Source organism: Octodon degus, unplaced genomic scaffold (assembly GCF_000260255.1).
Source record: "Octodon degus isolate 3935 unplaced genomic scaffold, OctDeg1.0 scaffold00010, whole genome shotgun sequence".
In the NCBI taxonomy this organism is placed as follows: domain Eukaryota; kingdom Metazoa; phylum Chordata; class Mammalia; order Rodentia; family Octodontidae; genus Octodon; species Octodon degus.
In genome coordinates, this window is record NW_004524586.1 from 27,503,211 (window position 1) to 27,520,029 (window position 16,819).

Below are 16,819 nucleotides of genomic sequence, written 5' to 3' on the forward strand. Positions count from 1 at the left end.
AAATTATACTTGATTTGGATTCAAATATTTATAGATTTACAATATACCTATTTCTTCAAAATATACTGTATGATATTTAATAAAAGCAAATACATAAAATAAAGTTTTCAACACTATTTATACAAACCCCTAGAAAAGCTTCTTTTTCTTTATAAGGCTGTTGGCAGTCGATCATAACCACGGAAAAGAAATAAAAACCTTTGGTTGGTGGACTCTCTCGGCAGGAATGGATGGTATGACTAAGACAGCTCCTGATGAGTCGTACACTTTTACACAATTAAACACTTGAGTGATGTTTGAGGGTCTCAGTCACTTTCAGATCCTTCATCATCTCCTATTGGATATGCCTGGGTATTGTTTTGAGTGTACATTTTTGTTTTCATGGGACAGTTGTGATCCATGAGAATAGCCTGTAAGAGAGCAGATGTTGGCAAGTATATTGTAAGGATAAGATAGTTTTCACCTACTTTTGGAGGATTACTAACATGAAGCTCTAAATCATCTGCTATTGACCCACTATTGGAAGCCAGTGCCAGGTGCCTGTCCCAGGATCCCTGGAGCTGGCTGCTAAATGGAAATTCCACATAACAACAAGATAGTGGAATTGGCCTCTGCAGTATTTGCATTATACCTGTTGAAGGGCAAAATTCCATTCTGGAAATTTGTACTTTGGAGGGAGCGAGGGGTGTGTTAGAGTTAAGAAGTTATACTTACAATTTTGAAAATGGGGTGGACAGGGCCCTGGAGGTCTTCAGTCCAACTTCAGTTCACAGATTTTACTGCCCTCGCGCTTTGAGGACACATGAGGAGGGGTCTCACTTGTCTGTCTACATAGCTTGTTCCTACGAAGTCCTTTAAGGCCATAGTGCCATGCCCCTTTGATATTTTTCTGAGCTATCCTGGGCCTTTATCTTTTCTTAAGTGTGATATCGAGACTTCTCCCCAGATCCTGGCTGTCACTCTATAGTTCAAATTTGTGAGGTGTGCCTTAAAATTTTGTAAAAATGCTGTTATAGAGAACATAGCCATTAAGCCCCTTCATATTGAACACTTAACCTGTCATTCTTGCTACTTTCTGAAGTTCTGGAAGTCTTTTTTTTTTTTTTTTCTTATGTATTTGGTACAGGGTCTCACTATGTAGCTCAAACTCAGTGATCCTGTTTATAGCCTTCCCAGCAGTAGGATTACAGATATGCACCACCACAGTTGGACTCTGTGGCCAGCTCAGCGCACCCAGGGGTGGGGCTGGCACAGCATGTGGCACTGGGATTGAGCCCTTGTCCCTGCACTTGCCTAAGCAGGTGCTTAGTCTGCTGAGCTATGTTGCTGGTCCAGTCCTTTTTTCATATATTTGGGTGCACTGTTGCAGCTCCCTTGATGTTCTGAATTGAGTCAAAACATGTAACTTTCATGGTCATTCTGACTTTAAGGAAAAGCCAGGAGCCACAGAGTGCCAGATCCCATGAATAAGGTATGTGAGAACACACTTCATGAGCCTGCCTTTCTTTTGGGTAGCACTTAACAGCATTTGCTGAATTTTTATCAACCTTATAAAGACATGAAAGAAAACTCAGAGTTGCTTCAGGAAGTGGCAAAACAATGGGATAAGGGAAGGGAAGAAGAGTATTTTGAGGGAAATTAATGCCAATGTCTTTCACTGTAGTTTTTAATTCACAGATTCTCAGTATTTCTTTCACCTTGTGTATCCCTTGTATGCTTTTTTAAAAAATACACTGAGAAATATAGAAGTCATGCCCTCTTTCGTTTCTGAGAAGCAGGCAAAAAAAAAGACTATGAGTAGCTCTTTGTTGTCAAAGCAGACTCAACTAACAGACACTTGTGTTCACTGTGCCTCGTAGCAGTGTGCAGATCCCAGCATCTAATCTGATAATAGCTCTGACATTTTTTCTGCCAGGAACATGCGATACATTTTAGATGAAATACTTCACCTTAACAATAACCCTGGGTGGTAAAATTAACAAAACAAGGGACAAATGTTTACAAATGGATTACACCATGTAAGTGGATGTGGTGTGAATCAAACGTGTCTGGTCATGTTAGCTTCTGGCCCCATGACCCATGCCCAGCCCAAGGGGCTTTCACTGGATGATCTCCCAAAATCACCACCAGCACTATCCAGTAAAAGCTGTGGTCCTCGCCTGCTCTTAGTCTCAAGACTAAGACCAAGAAACATTCCCTATTTTTAAAATTAGTTCTGCAACCTGGAAGAGGAGCCTCTCCATTAAAAGCTCTTAGCTCAGTAGTTTGAGGGTTAGCGGCTTCAGTGAAAATGGCTCCAGTTGTCTTATCACTGGAAGGCTTTTCCTCCAATGACAAGATTGTCATTTCTTATACCTGCAGAGGGACCTGAATAAAAAGGAGTTTCTTCCCTCTGTATTGATAGCTTGATTATTTAAAAGTAGAAATCCAGTAAAACAAATAGAAGAAACACTCAAGTGCTCACAAACTAATTCATGATGCCTTGACTTGTGATCCATGAAGACAGCATCAAGCCTTTCCACATCAAACAGCTGAGTTGCCAACACCTCACTATCAGGATGCTGCTAATGAAAGAATCCTTTGCTCAGAGTTGCATGCCTTCTGCCTCACACAACTCTGCACTTGTCAACTGCTAATCCCAAATACCAGTGCTCGTCCATATGGGTGTCTCAAGTGAGCGCCAATCGATTCTCCCCTGCGGCACGCGCTGTCCTGCCTGCATGCCTCCTTATTAGGTACCACTGGCTCCCACTGGCTTGCTTCCTGCCCTGCCTGCACAGTAAGCAGGCAGCAGCAGCTGGTTCCCACTCTCCAATGTTACCACTATGCCAGTCAAATGGCATACTTCAATTATGGGCAGCAATTATGGGCAACAAGATGCACATTTTCTCAAGACTAATGATTTATCTTGCTAGACACCTATTAAGGATTGTGACATTTTACAGTGAAAGTGGCTTTCTGGAAACCTGTAATTCTGCCTGTGCCTTTCAAGACTGTCTCTTCCACTTCCTTCAGCATTTGTGTGTATGTGTGTGGCCAGCTCAGCCTGCCCTGGGGGCGGGGCTGGCATGGCATGTGGAGCCAGGGATTGAACTGTGGTCCATGCGGTTGCCTAAGCTCACACAAGCAGGCACTTTAGACCACTGAGCTATCTGTACAACCCTTTCAGCATTTTTTTAAAAAATGAATGAAACTCTGGTTTAATTAGAGAAAGATGGATACTAAGCCTGCCTCTTTCTGCCATCATTCTGTGTAACATGGCAGCTGGCTGGGCAAGCAGTGCCCCCACTCGTCCTCTGATGGCATTCATTTCAACTACCTCAGGTAGGCCATCGTGCTGCCCAGCCCCCAGGAAGATAAGCCCCCCACCTTAATGCCTGCTGCCCTTAATGCCTGGGGAGACTTGCTGGGCCAGCAGTTCTGGCATCTGGACAGCAAAAGGAAGCTCTCGTGTTCCGTAGGGAAGGCAGAGGCAGTTCAGCTGCTTCCTGATGGGCAGAGTACTGATAAAGCAGGCAGGACAGAGGCTGCCTGCGGAGAGCTCACACATGCACTAGACCACACGTGGGCCAGTCACTCTGTGGGTCACACTGTGACAAAGATCTACACTGATGCTAATCTATGAACAAAAATACTTTCATTCTTCCAAGTCTAAAAGCAGTGCTTGCAAGACACTATTGTAAAGGTAGTAAGAACAGGTGACTATCCTATGTGGTACAAATTGAACAGAAATTCCAACCATTTATGTCTGGAGGCTTCTGCCCAACCAGAGCAGAAATAGTACCCAGATGATCCTACTAAAATAATCAGGAAGTACTTTATTGCATCCTAAGTCTTTCTCACCATTTTTTCTTCCTTGGCAGGTGGACTTCGAAGAAAAAAGCAAAGAGGAGCAAAAAGAATATCAATGATGCCAATAATCGTCATGAGCCAGGGGAAGCCAATCGCCTTTGCAATTGCACCTCCAGCTGAAGGGCCTGTTGGCAAACAGAGAATTAGGCAAAGCTCTTTCCAAATGTCTTGTTGACAGAAAACAAGCTGAGGTATTTTTAGGACATCTTGTCTGTCCTGCATTGAGATAAAAGGTTGCTTTGGAAGCTAACATTCTTACCTATTGCATACCCCATACAAAATGCCACATCTGCAATGGCATACACGCTCCCGTAGACAGACACGTGGCGCAGGTCCACCAGGTAGCCCATGATGGGCATCATCGATGAATCCACCATCCCTGCAGGCAGTCAGGAACACAGTGCACAGGACACTGACATAAACCAAGAATGGGCTGCTTGTCATGAACTACATCCTACACTCACTGCCCTGCTGGCTCTTCCCCTTGGGCATCAGCATCTGCCAGTTTTGTGGCAGACCCCGATAGCAAACCTTTTGCTGGGGACAGTTGGTGGCAGGGCTCCGGGGGCTGGGAGCAAAGCCTGAGAAGATGTACCGAGTCCCTGCGAGGCTACCGTTTGCTGCTCGCTGCTTGCCTCACCTTGTCACCACTGTTGAGTGGCCTGTGGTTTGGATAAGGAGGGTTCCAAAGCCTCTAGGGACTCATCTTGCTGCTCTTCAGATTCAGCTGGCTACTGGCTTTGTGGATCCCTGGCACACTTTCTGGGGACGCTCCTCTGATTCACCCACGTTTCTTCACCCATGTGTCCCCTGCCACTTGGCACCCTCCATATCTCATGCAGCCGCTTCCACACTGGCCATTCATGATTTAGATCATGAGAGTTACTAATGTGGAAAATGCGGAGATCAGAGAACCAGACCCAAGAGTCCCAGAGGTCATCTGGCTCTCCTCAGGAACATAAACTCAAAGCCCTTAGCACACTTAACTGGCTAAACCGACAACAGAGACCATTATTAGAATCTCTGAGCTCCTGAATAGCACAGAGAATAAGTATGTATGTTGAGAGTTCTGGGTTCAAATCCCCAGTGGAGTGAGCATGCTTATGTCTAATCTCTCGAAACACTGCTTTCCATCTGTAAAGAGCACCGAGGACCGCTTGTGTGGCCAATGCCTGCAAACACAACCACTGAAAATCTTCAGTGCTAGCTTCCTGCCCTCCATAGGCAGCAGACATGGGGATGAGAAGACTTCTTTCCTTCAAATGGTATCTGCTGATTGCCTATTCTGTACAAGGCTGGGGACAAGGGAGCAAACACCTAAGAGCTGAACAATAAGAACAGACTTGAAGAATGAGTCGTGGCTGGCCCAGTGCTGTGATGGCCAGGTCAGGCCACACCAAGAAGTCCAAGCCCAGCTGCAAGCCAGAACAGGCTCTGTTCGACCTTCCTTCCCACGGTGCTTCTCCAAGATTAAATCCCTGCCTTTGGGGTGTGGCTGGTTAGGCATTTACTCTTACCATGATCAATAAGTAGTTTATAAATGAGAAACAAAAGTATACTGCTCATCTGGGAGTTAGGCCTGGGCAGATGTGCTTCATGTGAGGAAGGACCATTCGCCCAGCATGCCAACACCACCTCAGCGTGCTTCTGTAAATACAGGTGTTTGAAAATACTGGTTTTCAGGAAATACTCAAAGAGTCCATGGAAGCAAGGATTTCCTGTGGATGGTCTCTAGGCCATTGCTGACCTAAGTTGCTGGCAGCTTCTGTTCAAGCTACTAGAAATCTTGGACAAGTAATAGCAGCCTATCCGCTCAAGAAGAGGAAAAGAAACTCTCCCCTAGAGGGAAAGCAGCTTTGTCACTCAGGCATCAGGCTCAGGGACTCACCAATTGCGAAACCAACTCCAAAGTTGGGTGCGATGAGCCCATAAATGTTCTTAGCAAAAGGGATCTGCAAAAGGAAATAAACGTTACACTAACGCAAGACATCTACGCTAAATGATACTGAAAAGGTCGTTAAAATATGTGGGAGCTGTCGGGGGTGGAGAGGATCCTAGTGCTCCTGTTCCCTTCTGGAGGAAATACGAGCAGGAAGAGTGGGCTCTGCCATTCTAATTTTTTAAAGTTCCACCTTTAAAGGTATAACTACCATGGAACCTGCCGACTGTGAAAGACCAACCTCAGTTTATTGATAAAGACAAATAGACTCATTTGGGCAGGTATTGGCCACTGATTAAAGATTTTTAATTGTGAAGAATGCCCTGCTACTATCCTGGGCTAACTGCCCCAAGTAAATTATATAATAAAAGATCTTAAATAGTTTCTGATGTACACTAGAAATATATCCACTGGAGACTCTTGTCCAAAGATGTTTAAGATTGATAAAAAGCACTAGAATAAAATGAAAGACATCATAAAACTAAATATCAACAAACTCTTAACTGTTGTAAAATATTACTTGGTATGTCTCGGGCAAAACAAGTTTTAGTCCTAGATTGTTCCTAATCAAATGCTTTGATTTACTTACACATAAAATGCTGACTCCAACAATGACCATCCCTATAAGAGCGCAAAGCCATCTGTCAAAAGACAAGGCGCACCAGTAAGTAACCTTTAGGCTCTTTTCCCCTGCCCAAATGTTTAATGGGAATCAAAACAATACTTATAGCATTGAAGGCAGAAATACTTAAATATTTTCAAAGGACTACATTATCATCATTGTATTAGAATGAATGCTGAATTCATTTCATCTTACCTCCCCATTTTGTGTGCAAGTATCCCAAAAATATTGGTTCCAATGAGATAAGAGATACTTGCTGGCAAGAAAGCAATGCCTGTAAATTTATGAAAAGGACACCTTATCAGTACTGATAACAGTCACATGTTAGGAAAACTAATAACCACAGACACCACCGCGTTGATCACAGCGGATGAAACGAAGCCCTGGGGCCTGCACCCACACAGCTAATATCCGGCGGCTGGCGCTCCAGTCTGCTCTGGAGCTCCTTCCACAGCACAAGGCTGTTGAGCCACTCGAGAAATGAAAATCATTTCTCCATCAGCAGCTGCATCTCAGCCCCAGCTGTGTCTGTGGCCGGCTCTACACATAAACCAGTATGTTGTCCCCTTTACACAGCTCCTGGCTGTGGGAGTCCAACAGCCAGCACCTCAGCATGCCTGGCATATGCACATGCGTCCTCCTCCCATTTATCACTCCCTGTGACAGGAGGGAGACACAGTTCCTGAGAGAATTAGGGAAAATAAGATAAGCAAAAAGAAAGCAGCTGAAATGATCCAAAGCCCACCACTATCATTTTTTCTTGTGAGCTTATACACAGATGTCCGTGCATCCATGATTTTGTGCAACTGGGATTACTGTATCGGACACTTACTTCCCCCATCCCCTTTTTCAATTAGTTCTTATGAACATCTTTCTATGTCCAAAAAAAAAAAAAAAAAGTCTACATGGTTATTTTTCGTGGACAACTCATATGTAGCTTGCAGTTTCGTGTCCAAGGTTTAATGGCCTTTCAGGGAGGGAGTTTGCATGCCCTGGATTCTGAGGAGTGGGAAGGGACTTCCTGGGGGCCGGGGCAGTGACTGCCTTGAACATGCTGCATCTGACCTGGTCGGCTGAGTCCAACACGGCTACCAGCAACTTGTCCACCTCAGCTCCACTGTCTATTATTAGGACCACAGGACAATCTCTTTACGAGAGACTATTTTTTAAACTCTTAGAATTTTAGTTGTGTTCTTTTCTTGAAATCAGATACAAGCTATGGGATTCAAAGCCTTGCCCTCCAATGGTAAAATCCTGACTGCGGAAGTTAGAGATGCATGGTAGAAACTAGATGGTTGGCAATAACAGCTCTGATCAGAGGGCCAGGGGCCTTTTCAGTCCACCTGCATACAGACGGACAAGTGTGACCTTGAGAAGCCATCAACTGCAGAGAAAGGTCAAGCCTTCAACACAGCAGGGATTTCAAAATGATGAGTTCCATACACAAAATCTAAAAACCAAATCTTTCTCAATGTGGAAATTCGGGGAAATAATCAAAAGCAATCTCATTTCATGTTCCGGCGACTCACTCCCCTCACACTTAACGATACACAGTAGCCAAATAATTAGTCTAATCTGATTCAGCAAACATTTACTGACAGCCATGTGCCCAGGGCGGCGCTGGTGTGCAGCAGAGACAATGACGACGTGACTCTTGTCACCATGCAAACAGCCTTTCAGTCAGCTGCTGTTTGAACTGACATGGCCTCCTTAAGAAGGTAATAAAAGCACAGGCTCTGCACTGAGAGCCCGGAGCTTGCAGCTGGCAGCTCCCCTGCAAACACAGTGTTTAAACCTGGGCTTGAGAAGTGGACAGCAGACCTGCGCTCTACCGACAGATTTCATCTGCAGAGCAAGAGGCAGGAGGACCTTGTCTCAAGATCAGTGAATAAGCAGGCAGACACACAAAAATGAATGACAGAGGCAAACTGTAAGAAAGATAACCATACACGCACATGATAAAGAGTTACTGACACTCAGCCTCAGAGTCGGAAAACCAAAGTGAAAACCAGGGGACATGGGGTGTCCAGTGGGGACTCCAAGGCCCAGATCCCATCTGAGAAGGCAGCGACAGCTCTCTCCAGCCAGCTACCACCAGGGCAACTTCAGTTCCAGCATGAGAAGATACGTTTTTTTCCTAGATAAGCTGGAATTCTGGGTTCTTGTGCAAAATCTCTTGATTTTTAAACGTTGGCAATTTGTTTTGTAAAAAAGATAAGCCCTATACACATCAACATGACAGCTAATAACAAAAAAAACCCTACTCAAGGGCTTGAGGAGGTAGCTCAGTGGCCGAGCTCCTGCTTAACTTGAATAAGGCCCTCAACTAAATCCTAATACTGAGGGGGCAAAAAACTACTTTGGAGCTGAAGTTGGCCTGCAGACAGCCCAGTGGCTTAAGCTCTGGCCAAAGGCAGTGCCTCACAGTGCTTTGGAACTCCAGGCTCCTGCTGAGTCCTAATTTCAGGGCCGAGTCTGGGCTTTGGCTCCAAAGCTGCACATTCAAGTACGGAAGCAGACAAGCTGCAGTGCAGGCCCATCCTTCCTCTCTGTGTGCAGACTAGCAAGCTCACGCAGGGGACCCATGAGCAGAGTGGCCATAGTTTCCATGGAGTGCCGGGGCTCTGTGGGCCCAAAGTCCAGCTCACTATTCTTCAGTGAAAAGCCGACCGGAAAAGCATGCTACCTGAGGTCTGAGGCGATAACCCCTGTAATCCAAGAAGTTGCCATGGCTCCCACTGCACACATCTCACAGGGGACTTCTGAGGATCAAACAGTAAAATGCACCATAAGGCCCCGGGCAAACAGCCCTTCCGGTCCAGTCTCAGTGCTGCCATTACAGGCAGACCTACCTACCCATTTTTCACCCTGATCTGCTGGTCTTACACAAACTGCAGCAAGCTTCCAGTGTGCAGGGACTCACTCACCTGTCCCCCACTCGCTCACCTGTCCCCCACAGGAACGAGGAGGTGCCCAGAACACAGCCAGCCACCCAGAGAAAAGATCCAGAGAAAAGATGGTGCACGAAGACACTTGGTGGAGCTAAAGGCGCCCAGGGAGGGCAGCATTCCTTGATAAGCACAGGATGCTCGCCCGGGACATCAGGCAGCCTGCCCTGCTATCTCCCACGTAGCTCAGGCTCCTGGCTGACCTTAAAGATTTTACAAAGGAAGCCCCAGGCTCTGTCTGCACAGGAGAAGAGCAGAATAGATTAAGTGCCCTGTACATGACCAGGACACATTCAATTAGGATCATAAGTCGGTTAAGTGGAGACACCAGAGACATTAGAAAGGCTCCTCCGCCAAGAGCATGCACGGAGCAAATGTGGGGCACCTGACCAGGTCTGCATGCTCCACCTGGACCAAGGGGCACCTGTGAGAACACCCGAGGCCTGGCTACCAAGGCCTGGAAGGAAGGAGACCCTGGGAAAGCCTCCCACCAGGGGCAGCTGCAGGCAATAGCAGCAGGACCAGGGAATATCCTACTCTTCTGCAAAGCTGCTCTACACCAATCAAGTGATAGAAAAAAGCCCTCCTGCAAAGCAGCATGCTTTCTGCAGTAGCCCCAAGGTCCTCCGGTTTCCTCTTCTAACCTAACTGCCAGAAGTTTAGAGCCACCTTCTCTGCCCACAACATAGACATAGTCTTCACTTAGCTCCTTGCCCTTCCTATTTGGGAGTTGTTTGGGTTTTTGGCTTGTGACATAATTCATATTCTATAAAATTCACTCTTTCAGAGTACAGTTTTAGGGCTTTATCATAGTCCAAAGGTTGGGCACTAATCCCCACTACCTGAATGCAGACTTCCATCACTCCACAAAGAAGTCACACCCATTATGAGGGGTCTCCCCCATCTGTGGCCCCAGGCCCCCAGGCCCCCAGGCCACTGGGGATTTTAAGGATTGTTTGGTGAAAGGATGCAAAATCAATGCCGCATTGGAAGGAAATGACTGACACTCGGGCGGGACGACATGCAGTGAGGCCAGTGGAGCAGGGACGGACATCAGTCTGGATGCGCAGGCTGCTGAGGAGGCGCCCTGCAGAGTGCTGGGGCCTGAGGGAAACGCGGGTCACCTGCAGAGAAGTCGAGGGCAGTGAGAGCGCCAGAATAAGTCAGAACGGAAAGACTCCCTGCAAAGATATCCATATGTGCCTTGCAAGAACTATGAAAGGGAAATAAATCTCCAAGACAGATAATCAATAAATTCTTAAAGAAAAAGGGGTATGTGCAGGGACTGGCGTTCCAGATATTAAGCAACATTCTAAAGGCACAGTGATTAATTGCTGGGGTTCTGACATAGAAAGAGATGTGCAGGTCAGTAGGACAGAAGAGAGAATCCAGAAATAAGCCTACATGCACATCCAGAGAATGAGAGAGAGGGGCGCCTCAGATGTTCTCAAGAGGAAATGGCCCTAGGACAAAAGCTGGTTATTCAGAAAACAAAAACAAAAAAGACCAAAACTTACATCTCCCACACCTTAGATCAAAATTAATTCCATAAAAGTCCCACATTTTAATGTATAAAAATGCTATCATCTTAATCACTTCCCTCGTCTCTGAGATACACTATCCAAAACTCACAACTTAGAGGAAAAAAGAGATTTATTTTGGTTCACAGTTCCAGTTCATGACCGGCTGGTTCCAAGGAGAAAGGATGATCGAGGGGTCTGTGGAGGGAGAGAGGTGCTCAGCCAAGAGGCAGAAAGTGGGGGCGGGGCCAGGAACTGACACGCCCTTCCAGGCCACACCCCGGAAGCCCACTTCTTCCAACCAGACCTGCCTCCCAACAGCACAATCAGCTCTGCAGCTGGCAGTGGGTTTGTGCACTAACTGAGCACAGTGTCCCCCGCATCCGGTCACCTTCCCAAAGCCCAAGCTCTGAACACATGAGGCTTTTGAGGGACATTCCAGATCTAAGCCATAGATGGGGTGAAAAATAATCCTGGCATGGTAAAGACCTTTCCGAGACCCACTTGAAGGACAAAGGTGTGAAGATTGCTAACTCCTGCTAGCGGCATTTTAAGAGTTCTGAGTGGCTAAGCAGACCACACCTAAAGTCAAAAGACACATAGGAAAGAGCGCAGTATGTGTAAAAGTTCTGATAAAGGACCACATTACACACAAAGAACACTTACAATCCAGAGGAATACCCACAACTTGGTAAAGAAATGGGCAAAGTGTAGCAATAAGAAGCTTAAGCTAAAGAGAATATGCATGGCTGATAAAACTACAAACATCCTTAATTGCACTCAGTTGTTAAATAAAATGAAAACAGGACTCTCTGAATTCATCACATTTCAGTCACTGGGAAAGACTGGTAAAAGCTGTGCTACTGTACTCACAGCAGGACTGAGGTTCCCCCTGCAGATAAATCCCCAAACACAAGGGAGAGTGCACAAGAAGGGCTCTTCTGCTGAGCCATTTCCAGCGGCGAACACTGGAACTAATGCAAACACCCAAAACTGGGGATGGTTGGAAATGCATGGCATGACTGTACAAGAGAACAATATACAACAATGACAATGAGCAATGGGCTTCCAGGTAAATAAGGCAGACTGACTCTGTAGGCCTTATTGCCTCACACCAAACTCTACTGAAATCTTATTGAAAGAGTAAATGAAAGTTCTAAACACACATTCCACTCCCCCCTCCACATGCCACCTAGCGACAGAAGGGCCAGGAGAAGCAAGCAGAGGAGACAGACAGGGATGAACACACAGGGGCTGCTGGATGCTCACACCTGCATGAGGAACTAGACACCCACAGGGTACAGGACCCCCGAGGCTCATAACCCACAAAGGGCAAGGACCAAGGGCTCAGAGGCAGGGGGATCCTCTGAGAGTCTTGACTGTCCAGAAAGAGGGGAAGGCTGCTTGGATAACACTGATCCTCATTCCCCCAGCCTCACCCTGGCAAGGAGGCAGAGAAACAGACATGGTTCAGGGGCCCTCCACTCCCCATCCCCAGGCAACATGAAGGCCAGGGTAATGGAGAGGCTGAAAGACAGACTGAAAGAAAGTCTTCCTACCAGGAAGGTGAGAGGGTGTCATCTCAACAATGACCATGCACATGTACATACCAAACACCACTCAAGGGATACACAGAAGAGCTCTTCTAGAGCCAGTGAGACAGCTCAGCAGACTAAGTGCCTGCTAAGGCAAGCATAGGAACTAGGATCTGATCCCTGGTACCATGTGCTGTGCTAGCTCCACCCCTGGGTGCACTGAGCAGGCCACTGAGACCAGGCATAGTGTCACTGGCCTATAATTCCAGTGCTGGGGAGACTGAAAACAGGAGGATTACGAGTCTGAACTGCAGAGTGAGACCCTGTACCAAATACATAAAAAAGGGGACTCTTCTGATTCAAGATATGATGGTACTAATTTTAAAAATTCAATAGGTGGCTCAAAATATGAAGACACACAGATCAAAGGTGATAAGGGAAGATGGATAAGAGAACATATACAGGTCCAACACCAGCTAAGTGGAGCAGAAGAAAATGAGGGTGGAGAGTTAAATAGTAATAGAAAAAAGTTTCCTAGATCAAAAGAGTTTCCTAGATCAAGCAAAAGGGCTGGTTCAGTGGACCAAAGACCCAACTGCCCAGGAAGGTAGGCCCCACTGCAAATCACCATTGCACTCAAAGAAGAAAAAGGTTGCTCCGGCTCCAAAAGAGGACCAGCAATGAAAACACCCCTGGCCTCATCCCCTGCACCCCTTCATGCCAGAAGACAATACAGCAGGTCCTCAAAATTCCAAGAGAAAATGATTTCCAACAAGGGAATCATTCATAAAATTATTCCTGCAGTGTTGGAGTGGTGCCTCAGTGACGAAGCACTTGCCTCACCAGTGCAAAGCTCTGGGATCCTTCTCCAGTGCCACTAAAGAAATAAGAAAAAGAAAAAGTTTATATAGGTATCCAGGCGTGGTGGTGCATACATGTAACCCCAGCTACTCAGGGAAACAAGGCAAGAGGACCAAAAGTTCAAGGCCAGCCTGGAGAACTAACTCAGCAAGGCTGTAACTCAAAATTAAAAGAAAAGAAAGTGGTCTGGAGAGATAGCTCAGTGGTAAAGAGCCTCTGGGTTTGATCCCCAGAAACACACACACACACACACACACACACACACACACACATACAAATGCAGATTAAGTCAAGCAAGTGGAAGGTGAGGGTAAAGTGACTTGATGAGATGCAAGATTTCAGAACTTCATTGGCCCCAAAGCTGCTGGAGGCTCATGATGAGAAGTGAAGTCGAGAAGGCACTGGAGAGAAGGACACAAGAAAAAGAAGAGGCAAAGAAAAAGAAGATGCCCAGATGTAGAGAAGAAAGTCCTGGTGCAGCTGAGACGGTATCACGTACAGGCGGGAGAGTCAGGGCAGATGTTCATGAAGAAACAAAGCCACAGAACGCCACACAGCTGATATATTTGACTGCATTTCAAGTTCCTTTCATCTCTGCCAAAGTCCAGGGGCTGGTCCCATTAATGCTACACAGAAAACTATTTATTAATAATCTTGTAAAGAGGAAGGAGATGAATCAGTATCTACAAAGCTCTGCTTGCAACATTTACGCAGTCACAAGCATGTCAATGCCGAATACCAATATAACAAAACAGTAACCCAAAGGGAATTCCTGCCTATCTGTGGTGGACATATTTCAAGACCCCCAGTGAATGCCTGAAACTGCACAGTCCCCAGCCTACACCAACCTATGCTAAACTTAATTTGTAAAATAGGAACAGTAAGAGATCAACAATGAATAATAGAGATAGAGCAATTTAACAATACAATGCAGAGCTGGGGAGATGGCTCAGTGGTACCACGCCTTGCTTGGCAAATGTGAGGTCCTCAGTTCAATTCCCAGTACACCCCAAAAAATATATACATATGTCATAACAAGTGTTATGCAAATTCCCTCCCTCTTCCTTTGTTTCTGTCTCTCTCATTATAAAACGTATTTGGTTGTTGCAGGGTCTCACTATGCAGCACAGATTCATAGTGATCCTCCTGCTTTCAGCCTCCCCAGTGCTGGGATTACAGCTGTACGACACTAAGCCAGACTCTGGTGGGCTCAGCCCACCCTGGGGGAGGGGCTGGCACAGCATGTGGTGCCAGGGATCAAACCGCAGTCCCTACACTTGTCTAAGCTTGCCTAAGCAGGCGCTTTAGTCTGCTGAGCTAGCTCACCAGCCTCTGTAAAATTTCTTGAAGCATCCACCCCAAAAGATACAAAGCCTGGAGCCCAGACCCCAAAGCTGCCCTAGGCACTGACCCTGTCAAGAGCCAAGCAAGAGGAAACGCTTCATCATCCCAGTGTAAGTAGCTCAGGAGGGCTACAGTGACAAAACCACCCTGGGGACGAAGGCCCTGAGAAGAGTGAGAGGAGTCGCCCTGCTCCTTACCCAGCTGCCACTTCCGGGAGCACATGGTCTCCATCATCCAGATGGGCAGGGCTGGCTCCAGCATGGCGATGCCCATGTTCGCAAAGCAGATGGAGCCTTTAGGAGAGGAACACGTTAGTGCACTTTTGCTTCCGCTACTTGGTGTCCTCAGTCATCTCTGAGCAGTCAGACAGCTCAACTATCCAGAGCATCTCTACTTCCATAAGGGAAAGATAAGCATCAAGCCAAAGATATGGCAAGGGGTGTGTTATCTCATCGTGATCATCATCATCATCATCATCATCATCATCATCATCATCATCATCAGTAGTAATAGTAATATTTAGGATTCCAGAATCATATCCTCTGCAACTGGAGGGATTCTGAGAGATCATTTGGTTTAATGCAGCCAGTTCATTAACAAAGAAAAGAAGCTCCAATTTGTTAATGAAGTAACTTGCTGTGGCTCCCAGCAGCGAGGCAATTTCCAGACAACATGGTACTGGGACAAGCTGAGAGACTCTTGGGATTATGCTTTATTATGCCATGAATGTGGATATCTCTGATGTCCAGAGATATCAGAAATTCCAAGGAGGATCACAGTGCTTTTAGTCCAGGTTGTGCTACGCAAGGATACTTTTTAAATCAGCTATCCCTATAGGGTATCTATGCAAATAGTCATCATCACTATGTTAACCAGATCAGAACCATCTGGAAAAAAAGATACACGGCTGGTCCTGCATTCATCATTCTGGGAGTGCCCCATGTTGTGCTCTGTGAGAACTGTAATTTGCTAGAACAAACTCAGAGAACACTGTGGTCATGATGAAGATGCATGTGTAATGGAGAAACATGGTTTCATTCTCTGACATTTACAGGCATAACGCGGAATGATTGGACCCCGCCTACACACCTTGCTTTCTCATCTCCCCTACCTGCCCCCAAAAAACTGGGGATAATATGACAATGGCGTAGGACCAATCTGTATTCCCTCTGTCAGAATGGTTTCAGCCAGCACAATCCTGCCCAGACTCATCCAAGCTTCAGGAAGTCACACCTGTGGGACCTCATTTTCCACTCCACACACTCCTCCCCACCTCATATGGCCAGGGCTCTAGAGCACCTCATATGGTCAGAGCTCTATGCACCCAGCAGGACCCCAACACATGAAGAAATCTCTGCTTCCAGCCCTTGGGTTACATATAAGCAGACCTCCCCTAATCCAGCGCCAGAAGGGTTGAACCATGCCAGCCTGCAGCTTGGAAGAGGCGGTATCTAAGTGTCCGCTGGCAGGGCAGGCCCCCTTCTCCCACGCTCCCTGAGCTCTCCTGGACTACCTGACCCCTGCATAGGTGAGTGCACGCTCCCTGGGGCTGACACCAGACTGCAGAGCCGCCCAGAGGGCATCACATAGCTGACCTCAGCACTGGAGTCTAGGCAGTGCCTACGCAAGGCCGGCCCCTTGGGTCGCAGGGAAGCGGCCTGCTGCCTCCAGGATGGTCTTTGGGGACAGTTGCTTGGATAAATATGGCTCATTGCCCTTCCTCCCCAAGAGTAGAGAAATGCAAAATTGTCTCAGAGCCTGTCTAGGCCAACAACCCAAAGGCACGACCCTTCACCCAAGGGTGCTTCTTGTCGGCCTCTCCACTGCTCCATAGCGGCAAGCTCTCCGCAGGAGAAGCAGGGTCCTCCAAGCCCTCTGGGCCTCCACTGTCAGCCTCTATTTAGACACCAAGCAGATTCAGAACTCCCACATAAGACCCCTGCCATGTAGCCACCAAAGTCAAGGCCACATAGTGACAGGCACTGACACAAGGCAGTGAGCAAGCCCAGCTCCAAGCAAGCCTGTGAGGCAGGGCATTGTGGTGCCATCCTGTGACCCTGGCCCTGGGCAGAGCAGGGCACATACCATTTAGATCTGCCCCTGGTGAAAACCAGAAGACACCTTGGCTAAGGTCAGAGAACAATGATGGAAGATCATGTCCTGAGATGCAGAACCTGTCTGCCCTTTTTTTTTTTTTT

General features: G+C 46.8%; 1 protein-coding gene across 2 annotated transcripts in view; it reads right to left on the reverse strand.

The window, feature by feature from the left end:
• The window catches only part of Slc18a2 (solute carrier family 18 member A2), a 31,905-nt gene continuing 15,086 nt past the window's right edge, over positions 1-16,819 (reverse strand). The window contains exons 10-16 of one of the 2 annotated variants that reach the window (XM_004625644.2): positions 14,819-14,914; positions 6,609-6,687; positions 6,381-6,432; positions 5,741-5,804; positions 4,112-4,231; positions 3,844-3,977; positions 1-410 (exon numbers count right to left, since the gene is read on the reverse strand). In XM_004625644.2, the coding sequence (XP_004625701.1) occupies positions 306-410; positions 3,844-3,977; positions 4,112-4,231; positions 5,741-5,804; positions 6,381-6,432; positions 6,609-6,687; positions 14,819-14,914 (650 nt within the window). In that variant the 3' untranslated portion in view covers positions 1-305. The remainder of the gene's footprint in view (positions 411-3,843; positions 3,978-4,111; positions 4,232-5,740; positions 5,805-6,380; positions 6,433-6,608; positions 6,688-14,818; positions 14,915-16,819) is intronic. The other variant, XM_023709024.1, reaches the window with a different exon arrangement.